Below are 26611 nucleotides of genomic sequence, written 5' to 3' on the forward strand. Positions count from 1 at the left end.
GGAGATGAGGTGAAGAGAGTTGTAGGATCTCAAAACAGGATTCATGACAGGTGCAGGATACCTGAGGAAGACCTTTGCTTTCCTGAACATCAAAAGGATTAAACCCATCTTGATTGACCCTTTTGATGTTGTTCATGGCTTATATACCAGTTGTATTCAGCTGAAGTAAATTCCCTAAACAAAATACATTATACCATTCCCTCAGTACACCAACATCCTCCAAGGTTTCAAGAGACAACAAGATTAGCTCATCAGATACAGTTAATGAGGAGTTTCAAATGGGATTGTACTTTGAAATAAACAGATGACTATCAAAGATAAGTATAACATGCTAACAAGCATGTTTTAAGCTTTACTATACGGTATGAGAACTGTATTATATTCAATCACCAGTGAATAAAAATATGGAAAAAAAAGGAAGGCAGTGTACAAAAGGTGAACCTAAATCATGCCATTATGAATCATGGTGGGAACATAAATCCTCAGTCTGATTAGTAATTCCAGAGCAAACAGTATCATACCCTTGGCTAACTTGGGTCAATTTTGCATACCAAATACAACAGAAAAACATTTCATCCATCCTTCCAATGTCTTAGAATACATTACTATACCTTTTAATCATGCTTGCTCTTTACAAGTTCATACAAAAATACTTTGTACCATATATCATTGAGTAATAGTCAAATCTTTTACTTTTTTATACTTGAATTTAGGTGGTCTACTAATATGTACTATTTTCATAGGGATGAAAGTCATGGCTGAAATGAGTAAAAAATAAACAGCCAAGTGCCAGATTGCTATAGATATAATGAAGAAAACATCACAGACTATTGGTCTAAAAACAAGTCTCCATTGCGCTGAAAGCATGAGGTTTCAGCTAGGATTCTGGGTCGAGCTCACTCCAGGACCCTATAACTCAAATCTCCTGCACTCAGAGCTATGTAGGCTTGATTTGTAAACCAGATTTACTGTACCAATAACCTGTTTCTTCATATTAACAATCTTACCAAATATACAGCCTATTTCTGCAGTTTATCCATAAATGATACTTATAATGATTGTTGTCAATGAGTCACTGTACACTGGTAAACAATTGTTGTTTTGCATCACCAGCACCATCTATTAGTACATCACACTATTCATGAAAAAGGGCATTAAAAACAAAAGAAAAATATATGGTACTGATGGTATTTTATTTTAAAGAGTATGTTCACATGGAACACACATACATTGTGATAATTGTAAGAGACATACACCAAGGGCTTTTTCCCTCTTACAATGGAGGTAGCCAAAGTCAAAGGCATAAATCCTTTCCCACCCATTTCATCCCCACATACTCCATCCCCATTCACCATCCTTTTCTCTTTTCTTTGCTCCTCCTAGATGATGGGTCATCCTTACATCTCACCCACTGCCCTGGGTCAGAGGCAATGCAATAAGACACAGCACATCCACAGCAAGGGCACTTCATTTAATAGGTGACCACCCCCTGTCTGATCACTCATACAGAAAAAGAGAAGATGGGGAGAAATCCCTTTGGGCTGCACCAAAATATCACTCACATCCACTCCCTTCCATGCATCACAGCATCATCCATACACAACCATTATCAAAAAAACCCTATCTTCTCCCTTCCTTCCTCAACAGACATTCCCCTCTTTCCCAACACCCCTTTAACCCATCCATCCATCTCATACTTGGTTGCCCCCTCATGTTGTGGTGATGTTTGGTGCATATTTCCTAAGTGAACCTTAACTTTCGTGGGCTTTTGGCCCTCTGGTTGGGATTTGGCATGCCCCAGGGGTTGGCTCCACCCCCAAGCTGCCTGGCCTGGGTCACATGACTGTGGCCCTGGAAGATGATTGGTTAGTTACTCAGGTGTTGTGGTGCACCTGGCACCTAGCAGGGTCGTTTGGCTTAGGAAGGCAGTTCACTCTGCCTATGCACACAGCCAAGGGTGGTCATCATTCTCTAAAAGTAAGTGTCCTCATGCAGTACTCTCTTGGTGATTAGTGTTTGACTTCTGATCTGAATCATATTCACTAATTGACAATAAAATGGAGCAGTAATACATGATTGTCTGTTTTGTCACCTTCCACCTCCTGTTCCAGCTACCATAATGTTCACTCCCTCTACCTCTGCCTTCCACACCTATGTTACTAATCTTTCTTCACTCATTCTTTCCATATGTCCAAATCATCCAAATACTCTTTCATTAACCCTATCTTCCAACTCCCTTTCCACCCCCCTCTCCTCCTCATTTCTCATTTTATCCAGCCTAGTAACCCCTACCATACTTCTCAGGCATTTCATCTCACATTTAAACTCTTCCTCTCTCATGTTCCATGTTTCTGCCCCATTCAGTGCTGTTGGCACAATCACCCCTTCACACAATCTCTTCTTTGCATACATTCCCAAATGTTTATTTCTCATTATACTTTTTAACCTCTTCAATACAAGTCAAATATTTGGGTGCACATTAGCTGCCTGATGTATGATGATGCATCACAATACCCGTATTATAAAATATAAAGTTACAGCTGTTGTAGTTGTTCTCTTTCACCCAGAATGTTTGTAACCACTGAAAAAGCAATGAAGCCTGTTTACAGAATAAGAGGGTCACTCAGCTACAATTACAAGATAAGTATAGTTAGGAAGCCGACACTGGCATCTTCATACACTCACTCACGCCTAAAGATGCCTACGTAGGCATCATCGTATTCAAGGGGTTAATACCCCAAGGCATTTACTTGCTTCTCTTAATTTACATTCTAACTCCACCTCTACTCCTTTCTGCCACATTCGCACCCAAGTATCTAAAGCTATCCACTTCCTCCAGTCTCTCTCCCTTAATACTCTCTTCCAATATGCTGCTATCCTCTCCCCTTACACATCTCATCACCTTACATTTACCCACATTTATCTTCAACTTCCTTCTTTCGTACACCTTTCCAAGCTTCATCACTAACTTTCTTAATACCTACTCTGATCATGCTACAAGCTCAGCATCATCAGCAAACAACAACTGGCTTATCTTCCATTTTTCTCCATTTTCTTTAACCATCTGCAATCCCTGGTCCATTATCCTTGCATTTCCCTCTTGCACCACCCCATCCATGTATAAATAGAACAGCCACTTAACATTGAACAAACAACATAAAATTGAACACAACAACAAAAAATTACATCAGAATCTTCAAATTGTTGACTTTACTACAAATATTATGGCAGATTACTGGTAGTATTTCATTACTCACATTGAACACACATGGTATGACAATTACTGGTATGATATACACTTTATATAAAAAAATGACAAAAAAAAAAAAAAAAAAAAAAAAAAAAGGTGGGAAGTGCCAAGAAAATGACCGTGATGAGTGAGGAAAATGGAGGAGAAATAAGGAAGGATGAAGTGAAGGCAGCTATCAAGATGATGAAAGCAGGTAAGGCACCTGGTCTGGAATGTCTAAAAAAAGGAGGTACAGTGATGGTGTACTGGCTGGTGAGGTTATTTAATGTTTGCTGGAGAGAGGGTAGAGTGCTGGAGGACTGGAGGAGTGCCTGTATATTTCCACTTTACAAGGGAAAAGGGGACAAGTGTGAGTGTAGTAGTTTCAGAGGGATTAGCTTGTTAAGTGTAGTTGGGAAGGCTTATGGGAGGATCTTGATTGAGAGGATTAGGAGAGGAACAGAGGGGTAATTGGTGAGGAGCAGTGTGGATTTAGGACAGGTAGAGGTTGTGTAGATCAGATTTTTGTGGTAAGACAGATATGTGAGAAAGCTATAGGAAAAGGTAAGGATGTTTTTTGGGTTTTTATGGATCTGGAAAAGGCTTATGACAGGGTAGACAGGAAGGCCCTGTGGAAGGTTTTGTGGATATACGGGATAGGAGGAAAGCTTGTAGGAGCTGTCAAAAGTTTTTACAAGAGTAATAGAGCATGTGTTAGGATTAGAAATGGAGAGAGTGAGTGGTTCGAGGTAAAGGTGGGACTTCGTTTAGGATGTGTTATGTCACCCTGACTGTTCAACTTATACATGGATGGGGTACTGCGAGAGGTAAATGCAAGGGTTGTGGGTCAGGGATTGGAGATGTTTAAAGAAAATGGAGAAAAGTGGGAGGTGAGCCAGCTGTTTTTTGCAGACGACACTGTGCTTGAAGCAGGATCAGAGGAGGGATTGAGGAAGTTGTTGACAGAGTTTGGGAGTGTGAAAGAAGAAAATTGAAGATAAATGTGGGTAAAAGTAAGATGATGAGATGTACAAGGGGAGAGAGTGGCAGCAGACTGGAGGAAGTGGATAGTTTTAGATACTTGGGTGCAAATGTGGCAGGAAAAGGTGTAGTGGAGGTGGAGGTAGAATGTAGATTGAGAAAAGTGAGTAAATGCCTTGGTGAATTAAAAAGTGTAATAAGGAACAGACATTTGGGAATGGATGCTAAGAGGAGACTGTATTAAGGAGTGATTGTGCCAACAGCACTGTATGGGGCAGAAACATGGAACATAAGAGTGAAAGAGAGAGGGAGTTTAAATGTGTTTGGGATGAGGTGTCCGAGAAGTATGATGGGGGTTACTAGGCTGGATAGAGTGGGAAATGAGGAGGTGAGGAGAAGAACAGGGGTGGAAAGGGAGTTGGGAAATAGGGTTGATGAAAGAGTATTAGGATGGTTTGGACACATGGAAAGAATGAGTGAAGAAAGACTTGTAAAGGAGGTATGGAGGGCAGATATGGAGGGAGTGAACATAAGGGGGCATCCTAGGATGAGATGGATGGGGTGAAGGGGGCTTTGGAGAAGAGGGGAATGTCTATTGAGGAAGGAAGGGAGAGGACAGAAGACAGGGGTGAATGGAAAATGGTTGTATATGGGTGATGCTGTGATGCATGAGGTGGAATGGGTGGGGGGATGGGGGGTGAGGTAGTATGTGTGAGAAAAATTTGACGCAGCCCGAAGGGATTTCTCCCTGTCTTCTCCTTTTCTGCATGGGGGGACGGAGAGGGGGGTCGCCAATTTAATGAAGTGGCCTTGCTGTGGATGTGCTGTGTCTTGCGACACTGCCTCTGACCCAGGGCAATGGACAAGGTGTAGGGATGACCCGTCATCCAGGAGGTGCCAAGATAAGAGGGAGGGAGGAGGGTGGAGGGGAGTGGAGTGTATTTAGGGATGGAATGGGTGGGAATGGTTTTATGCCTTTTTTTTTTGGCTACCTCCCTTGTAAGGGGGAAAATGCCTTAGTATTTGTATGAAAAAAAAAAATAATAATGAAAAAATAAATAAAATCAGTCCTGAAATTGTCAACTGTGACAAAGACATTCACACACCAAGATGATAATTTTTCATTCAGCAAAACAGCTGTGAAATGTAATGATACACTATAATATGAGGCTGTATAGGTAAGACAGTTTGTAAAAAAGTAAGGGTGATTATGGGTCAACAGCAGGATTGCTGCACCACTGTGGTTCCATTACAGTAGGTCTGAAAAACTAGGGCCAACTTTTACAAAATGTGTGTGAAAAATTCCAGATTTTTTTGACCACAAAGAAGGGGTCAACTATTACTTGAGGATACATGGTCATTACTGAAACTTATTTTGAGGGGTGGGAAAATGCTAATGTATCATTTATATAAAGACAATGATGAAAATCCACCAAGTTATTTCAGGAGACAATTTGCAACTTCACAAGATAATCTGTGAGTGTGTTTCCATGTGTTTCTTTAAAGCACTAGCGCGGGAGAAAGCAGCAGCACAAGCAGTACACTTATGTGTCTTTTCTCCCGTGTGGACCCTGAAATGCCTGCGTAGACTGCCTGCTTCCGAGAAAGCAGCACCACACTGCTCACATTTATACGGCTTTTCTCCTGTGTGTACCCTGATATGACTGCGTAGACTGCCCGATTCCGAGAAAGCAGCACCACACTGTTCACATTTATACGGCTTCTCGCCTGTGTGTGTCCGTATGTGGCTGTTCAATTTGCCCGTATTTGAGAAACCGGCACCACAAAGGCTGCACTTGTGTAGTTCACCTGTGTGTTTCCTTTTGTGGTTGTTCAAGCTTCCTGTATTCGAGAAACCAGCCCCACAAACCCCACACTTGTGCGGTTTCTCGCCTGTATGAGTGTGCATGTGGGACTTTAAGACTTCCGATCGTGAGAAAGTAGAATCACATTGCTCGCATTTGTAGGGCTTCTCGCCTGTGTGCTTGCGTATGTGGTATTGCAAGCTCGTTCTCTTAGAGAAAGCGGCACCGCAAAGGCCGCACTTGTGTGGTTTCTCACTTGAGTGAGTTTGCATGTGTGACCTCAAGGTGGCTAATTGTGAGAAAGTAGAATCACATTGCTCACATTTGTACGGTTTCTCGCCTGTGTGTGTCCGTATGTGGTTTTTCAAGCTATACGTTTGCGAGAAAGCAGCATCACATAAGCTGCACTTGTGCGGCTTCTCGCCTGTGTGAGTCCGGATGTGTAACTTCAACTGTCCTGATTGTTTGAAAGAAGCGATGCACAAGGAACACTTGAAGGGCTTCTCGCCTGTATGAGTGCGTATGTGCACCTTGAGGTGTCCAGGCCGGGAAAAGGCTGCGTGACAGAACGTGCATTTGTGGGGTTTGTCTTCTGTGTGTGTCTCCTTGATGTGGTCTTGGAGATCTCCTTTTTGATAAAAGGCCATATTACATTGAGGACAATGGTATTGCATTTCCTTTTCTTTACCGCTACCTGAAAGGGTCGAGTTAAAAGACTGATCTCTTTGGGAACTTTTCTGAACACAGACCTTACTATGACACTCAAACTCATCTATTGTAGCAAATGTCAAATGACAAATATCACAAAATAATATTTTTTCCTCTTTGAAAGTCATATCAGTGTTCTCTAGGGTGGGACTGTCCTGCTGAGAAGCAGGATAATCTTTGCAGGTATCAGACTGAAATTGTTCTAATTTGATATGAGCCTTGGGAGGGGCATCTGTCTTGTGGGTCTCCTTTGGAAAGCTCTTATCATCTCTTCTCCACTGATTCAGGTCATCACTCACTAACTTGGACATTGTACCATCCATTTTACCTCTTGTCAGTCTGAAAGGAAGAGATGAAAGTCAAGACATGTAATGGCTTGCATTATATACTAAATGTCTATATCTTATATCTTTATATTCATGACAACCTCACGGCCAAACAGTAGTGTGAGTACAAACACACCTCAACTGTACCAAAAGCTTTTGATAAAGTACCACAATGTTAACTTGTGTGGAAATTGGAGTACACTGGAGGACTGAGAGGCAAACTACTCTGATGAATTTTTTTTTGAAGGGTAGATACACGAGGACAGCAGTAAAGGATAAGATGTCAAGATAGAGAGCAGTGATGAGTGGAGTTCCACAAGATGTCAATACTTGCACCAATAATGTTTCTTGTCTATGTCAATGACATGATATAAGGTACAAAAAGTTATGTCAGGTTTGTAGATAATGCAAAAATTATGAGAAAAGTGAAAAACGAGGACTGTAGGCTCTTGGAAAAAGACCTAGACACTAATTTTGCATGAAGCCAAGAACAGGAAATTCATTTTAATGATAATAATATTAATAATAATAATAAAAAAAGCAAAATAATAGAAATGGGCAATAGTGGTAAAAGACCATCCTTAAACTATTCCTTGGGAAGTGAATCCATTACAAAAGCAAAAGGGGAGAAAGATTTGGGAGTCTTGATAAAAGACCTGTTACCTGACAGACATACCAGCAGGATTATGGGAGAGACATACAAGCTGCCGTGGAAGATTATCACTATATGGATGAAGAAATAATAGAAAGCTCATCAAAATCCTTATTCATCCATGACTGGAAGATGCATCAGTGGTAAGAGGTCATGGGAACAAATTAAGAAAGACTACATGTCTTAAGGATGTGAAGAAATACAGTTTTCCATATGGGTGCACAAATAATAGAACAGCTTAGAATATGATATAGCCACTGGAACAATACATGAATTAAAATCTAAGTATGAAAATTGGAAATCAAGGATACTGAATAACCTGGAATTGTACATGAATTTGAGGTTAGGTATGATAAATTGGAGAGTAGGAAATGGGACTCAATGAGCTTTGCTTCTTTCCTGCGAACTACAATTAGGTAAGTACCACCCCAGTCCTCTCAATGGGAGAAGGGGGTTAGTTACATCTACATTATTTGCTTTCCTGGGAGGAGGATGGTGTCAAGTCACTGTCAAAGGTCCAAGTCATTTTCAAGAAAGCAATCAACAAATGCCACCGACAACCAGAAAATGTGTTATCATAACAAAGTTATCTTGGAATGTCTCCATGTTAGTACAGTATTCAATATAGTTGTGAGAAAGACATACAAACAGATGAAAATATTTAAAATAGCTCTCCATTACATGGAAAAAGAGATGATGGACTAAAATCATAGTGCCTACTCTGCCTCCTAGATTGAAATATGCAGCAATGGTCAGCTCCCCACACAGTGTGAAGGGCAATATCCACTGAGAAATGAACCATAGGGCTGCAACTTAATTTGTTCCCAACCTTGTAGATAAGCCATACAGAGAGACTTTAAGCAATGAAGCTGCCATTGTTAAAGAAGCAGAGACAAAGAAGTGACCTGATTGCATTTTTCAGGTCTATTGAAGGGGTGGACATAACTGACATAGAAGATCTCTTGGTTTAGGATGGAATGGCATTAAGAGGTCACGAGAACAAATTGTGTGTGTGCGTAGTTTGTAAGGTGTCTTTGTAGGGAACCATGTGGTGGAGATGCAGTTGAGTGTGGTTCTGAGATGTTTGTATACTGATCTTAGTATTTCTTCTGAGCTAAACCTGTGCATGTAACTGATCTTTGTAGGATGACTCTCTGGTTGATTTTCACTGTTAAGGTCTTGATGTGTGGGAGGAAAGACATGTATCAAAGTGAGATCTAGGGTTTTTGGGCTTTTGTCCAGTGGAAGAAGTTGGCCATTCATTTTTACTACTGTGTTTCTTTGTCTCATGGTTGTCTTGGGTTATGTGTCATTGAAGGATGGAGAGAGAGGGAGGGAGGAAAAAAAAAAATTAAATGGCTACCCCATCCACTGGAAAAGAACCCAAGATTCTAGGCCTCATGTTTGATACTCACATGACCTTCAGTCCACACATCAAAGATCTGACACTGAGAATCAACACCCACTAAAATCTATCTTTGGACAAAAGAAGGAAACTATCATTTCCAAACAATTCATAAGAACCATTCTTGACTATGCTTCCACAGTACAATTACAGACAATCAGCAAAGCAAACACTTAGCTATGCATAAAGCATTGAAAATGATAATAGGATACACCAAAACCACCCCAATAGGACACCTGCACACAGAAACTAAAAACCTCCCCACAGAATATCATAAAAAATGATATGTACATGGGTTTGTGATGATTTGCCGCTGACATTTCACTCTTTGGGTCGTTTGGCCACCGGGGTCTATTCACTGCCTGTAAATATACATTTTCCATCTTACCTGGCCTATATATTTTTAGTCCTTTTTATCTATGCTACTACATGCGGCATATTATTATAAGAAAAGAACAAGATGTAAAATGAAAATTTTATTGTTTTACACCATAATTCTAACAATTTTATAAAATAGATAAAAAATATAGTTTTAGAGGTTGCACAATAATTCTATTTTTATGATAGACAAAAATAAAGAAATAGAAAATATGAAAATTTCAGTTCATTTGATAGTTATGCACTATTCCTCTGAGATATTCTAAAGTGTTTCTTTCACTGTCGTATTCAAAAACAATTGTTTTTATTCATTTGTCCATGTCTTGGTATCTTTTTAGCTTTGTTGGTGGTGGGAAACCCACTATCAGCTGTTAACCCATTAAACTCCGATGACAAGATTTTTGTCATTTGGTCAAATAAAACAAAAAAATCATAAAACACCAAAATGTTTGATCAAACTCCAGAAAAATATGACGCCAGTCCTCGCTTCGTGCGAGGACTGGCGTCATATTTTTCTTGTGTTTGATCAAACATTTTGGTGTTTTATGATTTTTTCGTTTTATTTGACCAAATGACAAGAATCTTATCATTGCATTTTAATGGGTTAAGAGAATGTAAGAAAGCAGAGTGACATTGGTAAGATATCAATTTGAGTTTGATTATTCGTACTCACTTTTTGGCTTCTGTTTTCCTTTGTTGTTTGTATCATTAGAAAAAGGGTGAATATGGCTTGCAACGACAGTAAGAATTTGGAAGACTGGCTCAGGCGTTGAGGAAGAGATTACACTTCTCAATGAATGAGACTAATCTTAAATAAATCAATAGATAAATAAATAAATAGATAATTGAATGAAGTTAATAAATAATCAAATAAATAAATAAAAAGATCAATCAACCAATCAATCAAAAAACAATCAATTTTAATTTTTACTATCCCTATGTTCTGCTACTGCCCTTGATAAACCTCCTTTACCTCTTCTATGACTCCATGTCTTTGGTGTGATATTGTCCCAAAGGATAGAAGTGCTGGTTGTTGTTGACAAAATATTCCCTTGAATATAGGATCTACGACAGTTGCATCCCAGACAATTGCGTACCTGGACAATTGCTGCTGTCTGTTCATCTTGAATGTGACACTCATTCCTTTACCAATCTATCTTCTTAACCCCTTCACTCCGGGCCAAAATCTTGTGGGCAGCATTAGCTGCCAGACGTGCGATGTTGCGTCATAATACTCGCATTATAAAAAATAAAGTTACCGCTGTATTGCTTGTTCTCTTTCACCCATGAATTTTGATAACCATAGAAAATATGATGAAGCCAGTTTACAGAGTATGGGGGTCACGCAGGTACAACTACAATATATATAATCAAGACGCCAACATCGGCATCCTCGCGTACCCACTTGCTCCTCATGACGCCTACGTAGGCATCATCGTATTGAAGGGGTTAACTGATCTATTTAGGGTTGTATTTCTTCCTTTAATCCCTAGCAACATATTTTTTGTTGGGTTTCAGCATGGTGTTTGTGAATTCTTCTGATGCCCTGTCTATGGATAAATATTGGGTCTTCCATTTTTTTTCCTATTTCTTTTGTGTAAGCTCATCATATTGCTTTCTTGTAGTTTATGTATTTTCCTATGTAGGCTTTATCATTTCTGCAAGTGATACGAAGAGACCATGGATGTGGTTTGAATGGTTAGCTCACATTGTTATATCTGGGGATGTTACCTGTTGGTTGTGTTCTACAGGTTGTTTAGTGGTTGTTTGCTGGAGTTCAGTATATCTAGATTTGGAGGTTGTTCTCACATTTTTCCTCTCTAATTTATTGTTTGTATGTGCAGCCATACTGGATGGTGTGCACACATGTCACCTTACAGTGTGTAGTTTAATACATTTAAGGGTTGGAGTTGTGGGGAGTAGCCTTAGGGGGCTGATGTGGAAGGAAGTGTGTAGATGTTTGTGATACATGTTTTCTTTATTTGTATTTGGATTGTAATAAATTCTGGTGTAGTGTCTTTAGAAGGGTATGCTGTTATGTATCACTGTTCTAAGTCCACCTATCAGATAGGTTTTGTCTCCCCTGACTGTGGTGCAGATGGTGAATGTGTGTAGTGTGGTTTCCTTTATGGAATAAATTGATGATTATTATGTGTAGCAGGATAACAATCTCCCTTCACTTGACATCCCAGAAGACATCCTGTGAGCCATGCTTGAAATCTGCACAAAGGAGGCGCCACTTCTCTCCCAAAGGGGGGAACTCTTCAGACAAGTAGACAAGGTAGTGATGGGTTCCCAACTTGGAGTCTGTTTTGCCAATATGTATATAGCTAAAGTGGAAGAAAGGACCTTCCAAAACCACCATCACCCAGGCATATATGCTAGATATATCGATGACATCTTTATCACCACTTCTACTGATGATGAGGTTCCCCAACTCTTAGCAACATTTGAAAGCAATTCCAGTCTAACTTTCACCTGTGAGTGCAGTATAGATGGATGCCTCCCTATCCTTGATGTTGACATTTCCAAACGCAACCAAGGCTTTAGGACTAAGGTTGATACCAAAGCCACTAATGTGGGGCCCCGTCTTAATTCAAGAGGAGAGTGCCCTGCTGCATACAAAAGGTCTGTCATGGCCTCTTATCTGAGTAGAGCTTTAACTCACTACAGTACTTGGATAGAGTTGCACAGAGAGCTTTATTGCATCTGTCAACTTCTGACAAATAATAGCTATGTAGATCACTTGATAGAGGACATTATCAAGAAAAAGATGGACCAACATGCAACACCCACCAAACAACCTAACCCACCAAAGGAGAAAATTATTATACAGGGTGTTTAAAAAAACTTGTATCATTGGAGATGTGAATATCACAGAAACTACATATGCAAGACAAATGAAACCAAGCAGGCTTAATGTTGAACAACATAAGATGAATGATTTCACAAATGTTCAATATGCACACTGCCTGAGACACGGTACATGTCAAGTTGGTAGTCCAGTTCCTCCCAAATATGCTGCAGCATGTCTTGGGTAACAGTCTCCAGTTCAGTAGTGATTCCCTGTTTGAGTTCCTCTAGGGTTTCACCAAGTGTTTCCTCAGGATGCGCTAAACTGTCGTTGGAGGAATCTAGGTTTCTAGACTTACTCTCCTTATGGACTTCTTGGGGCTTTGCAAGAGTTTTTGGCGAACCTGCTTGACCTTCTCCTCCGATGTTACTGGTAATCCAGATCCTTCTGCCCTGCACAGACAGCCTCCTTCATTGAATTTTTTTGTGTCATGTCCAAATCTGCATTGGCTTTGGTGATTGTTTAGAGAACTCTTTCACAAATGCATGCTGCACAGTTTTGTTTGACTGCGTTTGAGCATACTCCAACACACAAAATGCCTTTTCTTTTCTAGTGAATGGCATTTCTATACCTGTAAAGATAAACACACCAAATATTAAGACATAACATTTTTACCTGTTTCTACACTTACTGATTTGAAGTAATTTGAATGGGAAATGGCAAATTTATAAGAATGTGAAATGATATAAAATGTTTTGAAACACTCTGTATATCACCAGAATCATTCCCATAAAGAAATACAAGAGCACAATGCTATCAGGGGCATAATTATGAAAGGAGTCACCCCATCTGACCCGAATGCCACTATTGACATTAGCATCTTCTGCAAGCCTACCCTAACAAAATCACTTATAATGCAGAATAGTATGGGACCCTCTACCCCTCGGGAGGCCACCACTAATGTATTGTATAAACTTACTTTCCAGGAGGGCCGCTGTGATGGCTCCAACAGCTATATTGGTAGGACCTCCTCTGCATTACGGCACTGTCTACAATATCACAGAAGTCAAGGTTCTATTTTCCAACATTATACAAAAGAATACATGAAACTGCCCCTACAGAACCTCATAAATCAAACTGAAATCATATACTGAGAAGACGACTTCAGAACACTCCAAATTGCTGAAGCCATTTCCATCACCTGCCAATGTCCTTCCATCAATGTACAACAAAGTGTAGCTTTCATTTTGCTATCCATATGCCTACATGAGAAACATAGCCCACAACACAACCAAAATACCATTGACCCAGCCATTCATCTTCCAGCCAATGAACATTCAGGACTAGTCACAAATACTTAAAAAGTTATAACAAATTCAAAGTACACACAGACTTTTGGGACACCCTGTGTATATATGTGTGTATTTACCTTGCTGTATCTTATGGGAAGGGGAGCTATGCTAGTAGTGTCTCATCTTTGTATCCCACAGTGTCATTTGCTCTTAAATTTGTGAATAGTTTTTGCACACACTATTGCTTTATTCAGTTTATTCCAGATATCCACCACTCTGTGTGGATTTTTTTTTCAGGTCTCTTCTATTACTATCCTTTTTGAATTTCTTTTCATGTCCCCTTGTATTTCCCTTATCCCGATTTATGTATGTGTGTGTAAATATATATATATATATATATATATATATATATATATTACCATATTTGTTCCTCTCCCCTACTCCCTCATTTTTATATACATCCTTCTCAACCTCCTCCAAAATATCCCTATCATTGTCTTTCACCACCATTTCTTTCTTTGTCCCTTGCCATATTTTTCTCTCTCCCTCTCTCTTACTTTCTCATTCATTAACTGTGTATGCCCATCTAAAAGCATTGTTTTAATGAGTGCCTCTTCAGCAACCAAACATTAAAATGAATAAACAGAAAATGTTTTAGACTTGGTAAGGTTACTCCTCAGACATGAGGTTATAGCATTCATTGTATACATATGCACAGCGTTGCTTACCTATGAATAGTGGGGAATTAAGAAGAGGACTTCTTGTAATGTCCCCCATCTCTTCAGACAAGTCAGCCAGTATCTGATTTAGTCAAACCAAGATGTCTGTCATCACATGCTTTGAAAGTGGGTACTGTTGGAGCAGTTACCACACTCTGGGAGTGTATTCCAGGGGTCTAACCCTTATGGCAAACCAGTTTCCTTTTAATGTTGTCCTCCAGTGACTTGGTTTTGTTAGTTTCAGTGAATGGCCAATTAATTTGTCCTTGCTCATTTGAAAAAAACTTTGTGTAAGGGGCATCCTCATAACCATGGATCAGCTTGTATGTTTCTATCATATCTCCTCACATTCTGCAGGTCAAGTGGTGCACACCTCCTCTCCTTATATGGTAGATGAGACAGTTCCAGAACTTAATTGCTCTTCTTTGAACTTTCTCCAATGACCTAATGTCCTGTAACAAATAAGGAGACCAAGCTTGAACTCCATAATCCCCTAATCAGATGGACCAGGGAGAGGAAGAGGGGCTTGAGGATGTCCTTGCTGAGCACAGTAAAGTTTCTTTTAATGATACCGAGTTGACTGTTGGTTTTGGCAGATATTTTGGTGACATGCACTGAGGACTTCAGGTTTGCTGTTACAGTGAGTCCTCCTTATACGGTAATTCTTTATCCGGTAAATTCACAGTTACAGTATTTGGTAATTACTACCCTTGATTCTATTTACAGTAAGAAAAATTCACAGATACAGTATCCACTCGTGTTTTGTTTAGACCGTACCGTAGCGCCACCACGCCATGCGGCCACCATAATGATCAGTCTCTTCTCGCATTCGGTATACGGTAATTTCAATTTGCAGTAAGGTTTTCAGGAACGCATGTGTACTGTATAACGAGGACTTACTATACGATGATGCCCAAAACTTTTTCCTGTGTGGTTTTCCTCAGCAGACTCTGGTTAAATAAATAGTCTGCCTGTCAATTCTGATGTCCTATGTGCATTGTTTTGCACTTATCCACATTTAAGGATAGTAACCATTTCTCACTCCACTTGTCCAATCTCTTCATATCTCTATTAAGAATATCTGTCAGCTTCCGTCCTAATGTTCCTGTAGATTTTTGCGTCATCCACAAACAAGCTGGCAGATGATTCCAGGTTCTTCATGAGATCATTTATGTACATGAGGAACAGTACTGGGCTCAGCACTAATCATTGAGGGACTCCACTTACAATTGGTAGCCAATCTCATCTTGTGTTTCTGATTTTTACATGATGGTATCTCTCACTGAGGAAGTTCTCAATCCCCGTCAAGATTCTGCCATCTATGCCCATTGCTTTTACCTTGGTGAGAGGTCTTCTATGGGGAACTCAGTCTAAATAATTTATGTCAAAGCACATTCCTTCATCCACTGTGTTTACCAGGTCATCAAAATAACACAGCATGTTGGTCAGGCAGCTCCTCTTACTCCTGAAACAGTGTTGCTCTTCAATGATGAGGTTATTATTGTTAAGGTGGTCTACTAAGCTATCCAGAATTATGATTTTTATAGTTTCGACACAATACTAGTGAGACAGGTCTATGATTAAAGAGTTCTATTTAACTATTTTTCTTGTAAATGGGAGATATATTTGCTCTCCTCCAGTCATTTAGCACCACACCGGTCTCAAAGGATTACAAAGGCGGAGCATGCCGACAGGAGACCTTTTGATCCATATCTAGGTCAGATGGAAAAAAAAAAAAAAAAAAAAAAAAAAAAAAAAAAAAATAAAATCATATTAATGAGGTTTGAAATATGTCCAAAATTGGATCGCACAGAGTTTCAGTACACTCCTTGAGTACCAAAGGTGACACTCCATCTGGTCCTTCAGCTTTGCTACCATCCAGTCCAGTGTTTCTCAACCTTTTTATCCTTGCATAACCTTTAAAATAAATTGCATGTCTCAAGGAACCCTAAAAAAAAAAAAAAAAAAAAAAAAAATATATATATATATATATATATATACATATATATATATACCATATCTTTCTCATTTTATTTTCATTGTAATAATAGGTTAGATAGGATGATGTCTATATTACATTATTACAATAACCAAGAATATATCGTGCATGATTAATTATATTACATACAGTATATGAAATTAAATAATAAATCAAAAGTGCATTAGCTTATCTCACTTGTTCTCGTGGAACCCTTACGGACCTTTTGCGGAACCTTAGGGTTCTGGGGAACCCTGGTTGGTTGAGAAATGCTGATCCAGTCCCTTGAGTGTTTTCTTAACACTCTCCCTTGTTATTATGATATCTTCCAGCTTAGGTCCTTGGAAAGTAGTCTGGATCCAGTGATGGTTGACCAGGATCTTTCCTCACGTACATGCTATTAACCCATTCAACTCCGATGACAAGATGTCTTGTCATTTGGTCAAATAAAACAAAAAATCATAAAACACCAAAATGTTTGATCAAACACCAGAAAAATATGACGTCAGTCCTCGAGGACTGACGTCATATTTTTCTGGTGTTTGATCAAACATTTTGGTGTTTTATGATTTTTTGTTTTATTTGACCAAATGACAAGACATCTTGTCATCGGAATTGAATGGGTTAAATGCCACATTCATCTCTTGGGCAACTATATCATCATCTTCAGTTATGTCACTTATGTGGGTCTTAAGTCTGGTTTTGGTGTCTTTGGCAGATGCAATATAAAATGGTACAATAAATTTACTTATAGTAATATTATCTAAAAATATGTGAATTTGAAGGGAGTTGACTGTAGTTGTCGGTAAATCTGTAGTTATTGGTAAATATTACAGTATAACCAAATATCCATTAATTCCTAGAATAAGTGAATTTGAAGGGAGTTGACTGTAGTTATCGGTAAATCTGTAGTTATTGGTAAATAGTATGACCAAATATCCATTAATTCCTGGAATAACCTTTGGGAAGTTATAAGAGAGGCTGGTTCACTACATGACTTTATAGCTAGGTTTAACAGTTGGAGAGTAACCTGTAAACTGCGACATACATCACATAAACAGTGAGTGAATGTGACATATATAATATGAAGGCTTTTCTTAAACTTGGCGGTCTATATTTTGCTCCCATAGGTCTTAAAATAAAGTTTGGCAACTCAGGGTGAACGAATCCACACACTAAATCTACCCACCCATGCATCCTTTGTTTTCCTCAGACATCATGGAAGGAGCAGGTCAGTTATTTCTGCAAGCCCTACAACCCTCAATATCTCGTGGTGTAAAATGTAAGATAACTTACATAAAAAAATATTCATGTGAAAAAGAAACCTTGGACAATTGAAGAAGCAATGGTGAAGAACAAAGTGTGAAAAAGTAATAGAAATGTTCCCCGTCACCCATGCATAAAAACCACTGACCACTCACTACCTTGAAATGATAAAATGTGCAAATTCACTACACTACCATGCCTAAACTAAGGCAAGTAATTAACCAATATTTTTCCTATAATTTTTCATGCAATCTTTCATTTTATAACAAAACTTTCTTTTGAGATTTTTTTTTTTAACTCCAAAACAATTGCACACCATGAGTATGACCAATAAAACCCTATTGTGCAGAGATATCAGGTTATGTAGTAGGACCCCATGGGTGTATTGTGGCTCCTTTCCTATATACATAAAAATTTAAGTAATAATTTTCTCAGGAACTATGGTCAGCAGTCTTTCCATAACTATAATGCCATGAACATAAGAACATAAGAATGAAGGAGACTGCAAAAGACCATAAGGCCTACACTAGGCAGCCCCGTATCCATCACCACCTGTCATCCCCATCCATAAAGTTGTCTAATCGTTTCTTAAAGCAACCGATAGTTTCAGCGCTTACTACATGGTTACTAAGTTTATTCCATTCGTCGACCACCCTATTAGTAAACCAATTCTTGCCTATTTCCTTTTTAAATCTAAATTTGTCCAGTTTATAGCCATTACTGCAAATCCTGCCCTGTTGTTTTAATATGATGACCTTGTTTGCAATGGATGACAGATTTAGTCCAAAAGAAATTGTAATTAACTATATTAGGCTTCTGTATGTTCATAGATGACATTCTAAATATATAATAAAATACATCAATATTTTATTTATTGCTGGAAATCAAATTGTAAAATTCCATAATCATGCCAACATGGATATTTAACATAAAACTTGTGTGGCCCAATAGCTCCTAACTTAATTTAGTATAATCATTCCATAGTAAGAAACAGATTGGTAATTTTTTAAAATTGCACACCTAAATAATACAGTGATAGAAAATTAAATATCAATTTTGTAAATTATTATACATCAACATAATATACATTATTCTTGGTGGAAATCAATAACAGAAAATGTTGTTTGAAATTATACACAAACAAATGTAGCCATTTCAACTGCTTGAGACACCAACTTATTTTAATTGATGAGGAGGTCGAAGAAATAAAAGTATGATAAATTTGTCTATTCTAACCTAACCTGCACTTAGTAACACAGTACCTGTAATTCTAGAGTTCATCAGTCATCATTGTCTATCTCCGAATCTATCAAAACAAAGATGGTATCTAAAGGGCTTGATGCAATTTCAATAGTTTGTGCATAGCTTTTAGCAATAATTTCTGTTATTGATTTCTGAAAAAAAGGACAAGTTTTAGAAGTGCACATCTATGTGATATAGCAATAGAAAATTAAATAAAACCTTTGCAAATTATAATACACCAATGTAATATGTGTTATTCTTGGGAATTAATAATTGAAAAGGTTGCTAAAAGCTATAAACAAACAGAGCTGTCTGCTTGAGACACCACCTTTGTTTTGGTAGTGGAAGCCAAAATTAAAGTATGATAAAATTGTCTATTCTAACCTAACCTACCAACCAAATGGGTACGTGTGATTCCATGGGCCGTTCCACCATCGCGGATGTAATGTCTACACCATCTTTTGCAACCTGTTCGAATGGTTGTAGTACTCAGTATATGCGCAGAATTACCAAATTGTCTTGCTGTTCTACAAGTGTATCCCAATTTCTTGGAAAAAAAAAAATTCACTGATTTAAACGCAAATTTGGCTATTAGCTGTTGCAAGTTAGTTTTTCAAGTAAGAATGTAAAGATAAGGCACCTATATATGAATATTCGAATGTAATATTCGTATTTTTTAGCCTATTTTCTCTCCGAAACAAACATCTTTAAGATTGTTGGTAACGTGACAGCTGTGCCTTAATGCATAACATGTAGGCATGTTCTCCAATACTTAGTCGTGTTTAGTAACACATGACATGTCGGAGATACTATGCATAGTAGTCGTAGAGCTTGTTGTTCACAAATAATACTTACATTGTTATGGTATGAATTTTAAGATGGACAAGCTATGCTATGCCTATTACATAGCTATGAGTATGATAGCAAGTATATGAAATAACTATTAATATGGTCAGTATTCCATGTCATAGACCATGTCCATAACCATGAGAAGTCTCAAGACTAGTAGAGGTCTAGAGCATATATATACCAAGGCTTTTTCCCCCTTACAAGGGAGGTAGCCAAAAAGGAAAAGGCATAAAATCATTCCCACCCATTCCATCCCTGAATACACTCCACACCCCTCCACCCTCCCTCTTATCTTAGCACCTCCTGGATGACGGGTCATCCCTGCACCTTGTCCACTGCCCTGGGTCAGAAGCAGTGTCACAAGACACAGCACATCCACAGCAAGGCCGCTTCATTAAATCGGCGACCCCCCCTCTCCGTCCCCCCATGCATAAAAGGAGAAGACGGGGAGAAATCCCTTCGGGCTGCGTCAAATTTTGCTCACACATACCACCTCACCCCCCATCCCCCCACCCATTCCACCTCATGCATCACAACATCATCCATATACAACCATTTTCCATTCACCCGTCTTCTGTCCTCTCCCGTCCTTCCTCAACAGACATTTCCCTCTTCCCCAAAGCCCCCTTCACCCCATCCATCCACCTCATCCTAGGACGTCCCCTCATGTTCACTCCCTCCACATCTGCCTTTCCATGTGTCCAAACCATCCTAATACTCTTTCATCAACCCTATCTCCCAACTCCCTTTCCACCCCTGTTCTCCTCACCTCCTCATTTCTCACTCTATCTAGCCTAGTAACCCCTATCATACTTCTCAGACACCTCATGTCAAACACATTCAAACTCCTTCTCTCTTCCTCTCTTATGTTCCATGTTTCTGCCCCATACAGTGCTGTTGGCACAATCACTCCTTCATACAGTCTCCTCTTAGCATCCATTCCCAAATGTCTATTCCTCATTACACTCTTCAATCCACCAAGGCATTTACTCGCTTCTCTCTACCTCCACATTCACTCCACCTTTTCCTGCCACATTTGCACCCAAGTATCTAAAACTATCCACTTCCTCCAGTCACTCTCCCTTTATGCTCACTTCCAGTCTACTGCCACTTTCACCCCCTTGTACATCTCATCACCTTACTTTTACCCACATTTATCTTTAGCTTTCTTCTATCACATACTCTCTCAATCTCTGTCACCAACTTCCTCAGTCCCTCCTCCGATCCTGCTTCAAGCGCAGTGTCGTCAGCAAACAACAGCTGGCTCACCTCCCACTTTTCTCCATTTTCTTTAACCATATCCAATCCCTGATCCACTACCCTTGCATTTACCTCTCGCACTACCCCATCCATGTATGAGTTGAACAGCCAGGGCGACATAACGCATCCTTGACGAAGTTCCAACTTTACCTCGAACCACTCACTCTCTCCATTTCTATTCCTGACACAAGCTTTACTACTCTCATAAAAACTCTTGACAGCTCCTAGAAGCTTTCCTCCTATCCCATATATCTGCATAACCTCCCACAGTGCCTTTCTGTCTACCCTATCGTAAGCCTTTTCCAGATCCATAAAAGCCCAAAAAACATCCTTCCCCTTTCCTATAGCTTTCTCACATATTTGTCTTACCACAAAGATCTGATGTACACAACCTCTACCTGTCCTAAATCCACACTGTTCCTCACCAATTACTCCCTCTGTTCCTCTCCTAATCCTCTCAATCAAGATCCTCCCATAAGCCTTCCCAACTACACTTAACAAGCTAATCCCTCTGAAACTACTACATTCACACTTGTCCCCTTTTCCCTTGTAAAGTGGAACTATACAGGCACTCCTCCAGTCCTCCGGCACTCTACCCTCTCTCCAGCAAACATTAAATAACCTTATCAGCCAGTCCACCATCACTGTAACTCCAGTTTTTAGACATTCTGCATGGCATCCATCCAGACCAGGTGCCTTACCTGCTTTCATCATCTTAACAACTGCCTTCACTTCATCCTTCCTTATTTCTCCTCCATTTTCCTCACTCATCACGGTCATTTTCTTAGTATTTCCCACTGCAACTATCTTTCCCTCCCTATCCTCCTTCACATTTAGCAACTCCCTAAAATATTCTGCCCATCTTCCCCTTACTGCCTTCTCTTCCATTATCACCTCTCCATCTGCACCTTTTACCTTTTCTTCTCTACTTGATTTGTCTTCTCTTCCTCTCTTAATTTCTTTCCAAAACATCTTTTTATTACTTTAAAAAATTTCTATCATACTCTTACCCCACTTCACATCTGCTCTCCTCTTTGCCTACTTTACCTTTTGCTTTACTTCTCTTTTCTTTTCTTTGTACCTCTCATATGACTCACTCGTCCTATTTTGTAACCAATCTGTGAAAGCTTGCTTCTTCTCTTCTACAACCTTCTTTGTTTCCTCATCCCACCATTCACTACCCTTCCTTCTATTTCCTCCTGTCCTTCTTGTTCCACACACCATCCTTGCACACTTTGTGACTCTCTCCTTGAACCATCCCCATTCCTCCTCCACACCTAGCTCTACTCTATCCTTCACTCCCTCCCACTCCTCTCTCAGCTTCTTCTTGTACTCCGTCTCCTTTTCCTTTTCATTTAAAGAGTTCACTCTAAGCACCTCCCCACCTTTTGTCCCTTTCCTCTTTCTCCATCTATCCTCCACTCTCAACTTACCTTCCACCAAAAAATGATCTGATATTCCCCCACCCTCTCCCCTTAGCACATGTACATCCTTAACTCTTCCTATCATAGTCCTATTTACCACTACATAATCCATCAATGCTCTATCTACCACCCTTCCATCCACCACCCTCTCCCATGTGTACTTATGCTTGACTTTCTTCCGAAACACTGTATTTGCTATCATCAACTCTCTTTCTAGACACATTTCCACCATCAACTCTCCACTACGATTCTTTCCTGGAACTCCACACTTCCCAACCACTCCATCAATTGGACCATTTCCTACCCTAGCATTAAGGTCTCCCAGTACTATTACATTGACATTTCTCCCTAAATCCTCTATGCACTCATTTAAATCTATCCAAAAGGCCTCCCTTTCTTCTACACTCTTCTCACTGCCAGGCCCATATGCACTTACAAAGACCCACATCTCCTTTCCCAGTTTCACCTTCATCCACATTATCCTTCAGGAAACCTCCTTCCACTCCACTACACATTTACCTATATCTTCACTTACTAGAATAGCCACCCCTTCCCTCCCTCGCCCTCTTTTCACTCCTGATAACCTCCCACTTACACTCCCAAACTTACAGTCACCCTTCCCTTTCAACTTAGTTTCACTCAAAGCCAACACATCCATCTTTCTTCTCACAAACATACTGCCTATCTCTTCCCTTTTACTCTCATCTGTACGACATCCACGCACATTAAAAGACCCAAACCTTAGGGTGCTGGTCGGAAAACTCCCAGACCCTCTTATGCCTTTATTTTTTCGTTTAGGAATGTCCCCTGTGGGGCTACAAGGAGAAGGATGCCTAGTCCTACTCCCCGTCCCTTTCTTCTTGCCTCTTACGATCCAAGTGGAAATACTTGGTGGCAGTATTCTTTTCCCCCACCACAGGGAATTCCCCCACAGCAGAAAATGAATACTCAGAGAAATGGTACAGGACAGGAGCAAGGGGTTGGGGAACAGCATAACGGAGGGACAGTCGTAGTATAAAAGTGTCATCATTTCTCTATGAAGAGTTTTCCTCTATCATAGACAAAATGATGTGTGGCTCTGGTCCGTAGGGGCGCCCCATATAGACCCTAAAGTATCAACTGCATGCTACTTTGCCACAATAACAAGCAGCCAATACCCCAGACGGCTAGAGGCTAGACTTACATTTTTTTCTTGGTTTCATGATGATAACAGGTATGAGCTGTTGAAATAAGGCTGTATATTCAGATTATCATGATTATTAATAACATGATTAAACAAAATAACTCCTTTGAAAGTAAAAAGACTTTATTCATTTTCTATTTATGTAAATTGGTGTAAAAAGTAATGCACCGATATCAACGTAAATTTAAGTTAGGTCTTAGGATAGTTGCAGTACTGACTGGTTAGTGTACTGAGAGGCAATCTAAGAGTAAGGGCTAAGACACCTATATATGAACTTTTTAACCCATTCAACTCCGATGACAAGATGTCTTGTCATTTGGTCAAATAAAACAAAAAATCATAATAAAACAACAAAATGTTTGATGATCAAACAGCACCAGAAAAATATGACGTCATCAGTCCTCCTCGAGGAGGACTGATGACGTCATATTTTTCTGGTGCTGTTTGATCATCAAACATTTTGTTGTTTTATTATGATTTTTTGTTTTATTTGACCAAATGACAAGACATCTTGTCATCGGAGTTGAATGGGTTAATGTGATGGTAGAGTTCTTTTAGCTGCGCATACATTACATTGTTGGAACATGTTACATGATGGGTGTTAGTATGAATAGTATAAAAGGAAAGTCCTACATTGTTTTTGACATGCTCAGGTGATTTTTTGATCCATGAAACCTTCACATGCCAAGTTGCATGTCAATTAGGGCTGCAGTTTGGATTTTATGGATGAGCACCTCTAACTTAACAATAGTTGCCATGGCAACATGATGGGTGTTAGTAAGAGTAGTATAAAAGGAAGGTCCTACATTATTTTTGACATGCTCAGGTGATTTGTTCATTCATAAAACTTTCATATGCCAAGTTGCATATCAAATGGACCAGAGGTTTGGATTTTATGGATGATTATTTCTAAACTGACAACAGTTGCCATGGCAACATGAAAGGTATTAGTAAGAATAGTATAAAAGGAAGGTCCTACATTGTTTTTGACATGCTCGGGTGATTTTTTGACCCATAAAACCTTAACATGCCAAGTTGCATGTCAATTGGGCCAGGGGTTTGGATTTTATTGATGACTATCTCTATATTGACAATAGTTGTCATAGTAACATGATAGGTGTTAGTAAAAATAGTATAAAAGGAAGGTCCTGCATGGTTTTTGACATGTTCAGGTGATTTGTTGGTCCATAAAACCTTCACATGCCAAGTTGTATGTCAATTGGGGCAGCAGTTTGGGTTTTCCTGAAGATCATCTCTAAATTGACAACTTGATAAATATCTCCATTATTTTTCAAGCTATTTAAAATAAAAATAAAAAAGTTTTTAGTTTCTAATGTATTGTCTTTCATATACAACAATAATTTAAGGGTTAAATTTTTTTTTAAATTTTGTGTCCGTACCTAAACCTAACCTATCCTACCTACCTAGCCTGTATTTAATAATTTGGTATCTGTAATTCTAGAGGTCATCAGGGTCGTTGTTCTCTCTGACCTCCAAATCTATCAAAACAAAGATGGTGTCTAAAGGAGTCGAAGCGACTTCATGTGTTTCTGTATAGGTTTTATCAATGCTTCTTGATACTGATTTCCAAGAAAAATATTGATAACATTGATGTATTATAATTTACAAAATTATATATTTAATTTCCTAATGCTATACCATGTTGGTGAGCACTTCTAAAAAATACCATATTGATACATTTTATAAAAGTAATATTTAATTTACTAATGCTATATCATGTAGCTGTGGACTTCTATAATAATACCAACAGATCTTTCAAATGCAATAAAGAATATTGAAAAATGTGTTTGCACTTAGATGTATTAATGATATCAATACCATCCATAGGAATGTTGATCACTTCGAACCCTCTACGGAACTGATAACATGATACATTTGTAGTTATTACAAAGGCATCTAGGTCAGACACGTCCAGTTATGCATAGAATCACAGCAAGATCTCAACAATCCTTACAACTTCGGTCTGTAGTGGATTTTCATAATTTATATCTTTACTATAGGCGAATCTATAGGGAGAGTGTATATCATACAATCGGTGTTTCTGTTGAAGGTGCTCAATTCGAAATTGTTACTTACTTCGAAAGATAGTGCTCAAATACAGGACAGTGGTTTTGTTGTTTTCTTGAAGATCAGTATTTCGCCTTTGTTTAAATGACAATGTTTACCTTGAGCACAAAATAAATACAATGAAAAATTGCTCTTTAGTGACAACACTTAAGGCCAAGAACAGGTTCTCGTGAAATACAAAAAATATTTCGCATTCCTAAAGCATGTTTTGATTATTGAAAACTTCAATCCTATGTTTATTATCTTTTTTTTTTCATATTTACACGACCAAGGTTACCAGATTTTCCAAGCGGGAATATGCTAGACTTTGGTTGAAATTATCTTCGATTGGCAAAAATAATGCTAAATCTTAAGGTCCTCGAGGTTATCACATTGGGCTATTTATCTCCCAACCTCCGATTAATCGGAAGTACCGCCCACCTCCAGAACATTTGATATGATAGAGGATGTTTACTTATTGAGGGCCTGTATATGTACTTTAGTGGCTTTCCAACCCATCTCCACAACGGCCGACATCAGAGGTGCGATATATCCACTAGTGTCGCATATATATCTTAGCACCTAATCTGTATGATCGAGCTGATTACATTGATTTCAGGCTTCGTCCGCAACCACAGCCATTCCAACATAACAGAAAGCACTTCACATGCACTTTTCACCATGTATAAAATTTTATCAAGCAGGATTGAGCCACCGTGGTGAGGTATGTATAACCTTACATATTGTATCATCACCCACGGAAAACTACATCATAACACACATACCAACAAATATAGATCCACGCCCTTAGGTGACCACCCATCACATGCATTGTGCGTGATAATCATAATGGATAAGTAATCAGAAACTTATTTCGAACGCACACATACACCACATTCCCCAAATAAACCCGAACACAAATTAATCATAACAAACAACTACAAAATAGAACCAATAACTTTATAATATATGTTTAAACCTTCCATTTGTATAACAATAAGACAAATATTGTTGAAGCTGTCAATTGCCCTCACCAAATTATTATTTCAGCAA

At 39.0% G+C, this 26611-nt stretch overlaps 1 protein-coding gene across 4 annotated transcripts; it reads right to left on the minus strand.

Annotated features, from left to right (window-relative positions):
• Positions 1–942: 942 nt before the first annotated feature.
• Positions 943–25689, minus strand: LOC143031471 (uncharacterized). Of its 4 annotated transcripts, XR_012967005.1 has the most exons (3): positions 25589–25659; positions 13258–13327; positions 12075–12909 (listed from the first exon to the last, which is right to left on the minus strand). XR_012967005.1 is itself a non-coding variant. In XM_076195342.1 (2 exons), the coding sequence occupies exon 2, from the start codon at positions 7044–7046 to the stop codon at positions 5673–5675; it is 1374 nt and encodes a 457-aa protein (XP_076051457.1). In that variant the 5' UTR covers positions 7047–7062; positions 25589–25689; the 3' UTR covers positions 943–5672. The 4 variants fall into 4 exon arrangements, 2 of the variants coding, with proteins under 2 accessions (XP_076051457.1, XP_076051456.1); XM_076195342.1 differs by lacking the exons at positions 12075–12909; positions 13258–13327 and adding an exon at positions 943–7062 and having other exon boundaries at positions 25589–25689; XM_076195341.1 differs by lacking the exons at positions 12075–12909; positions 13258–13327; positions 25589–25659 and adding exons at positions 943–7062; positions 9398–9437.
• Between the last annotated feature and the right edge of the window lie 922 nt (positions 25690–26611).

The sequence above is a fragment of the Oratosquilla oratoria genome, chromosome 12 (genome assembly GCF_046742065.1).
Source record: "Oratosquilla oratoria isolate Oo_2021 chromosome 12, ASM4674206v1, whole genome shotgun sequence".
In the NCBI taxonomy this organism is placed as follows: Eukaryota; Metazoa; Arthropoda; class Malacostraca; order Stomatopoda; family Squillidae; genus Oratosquilla; species Oratosquilla oratoria.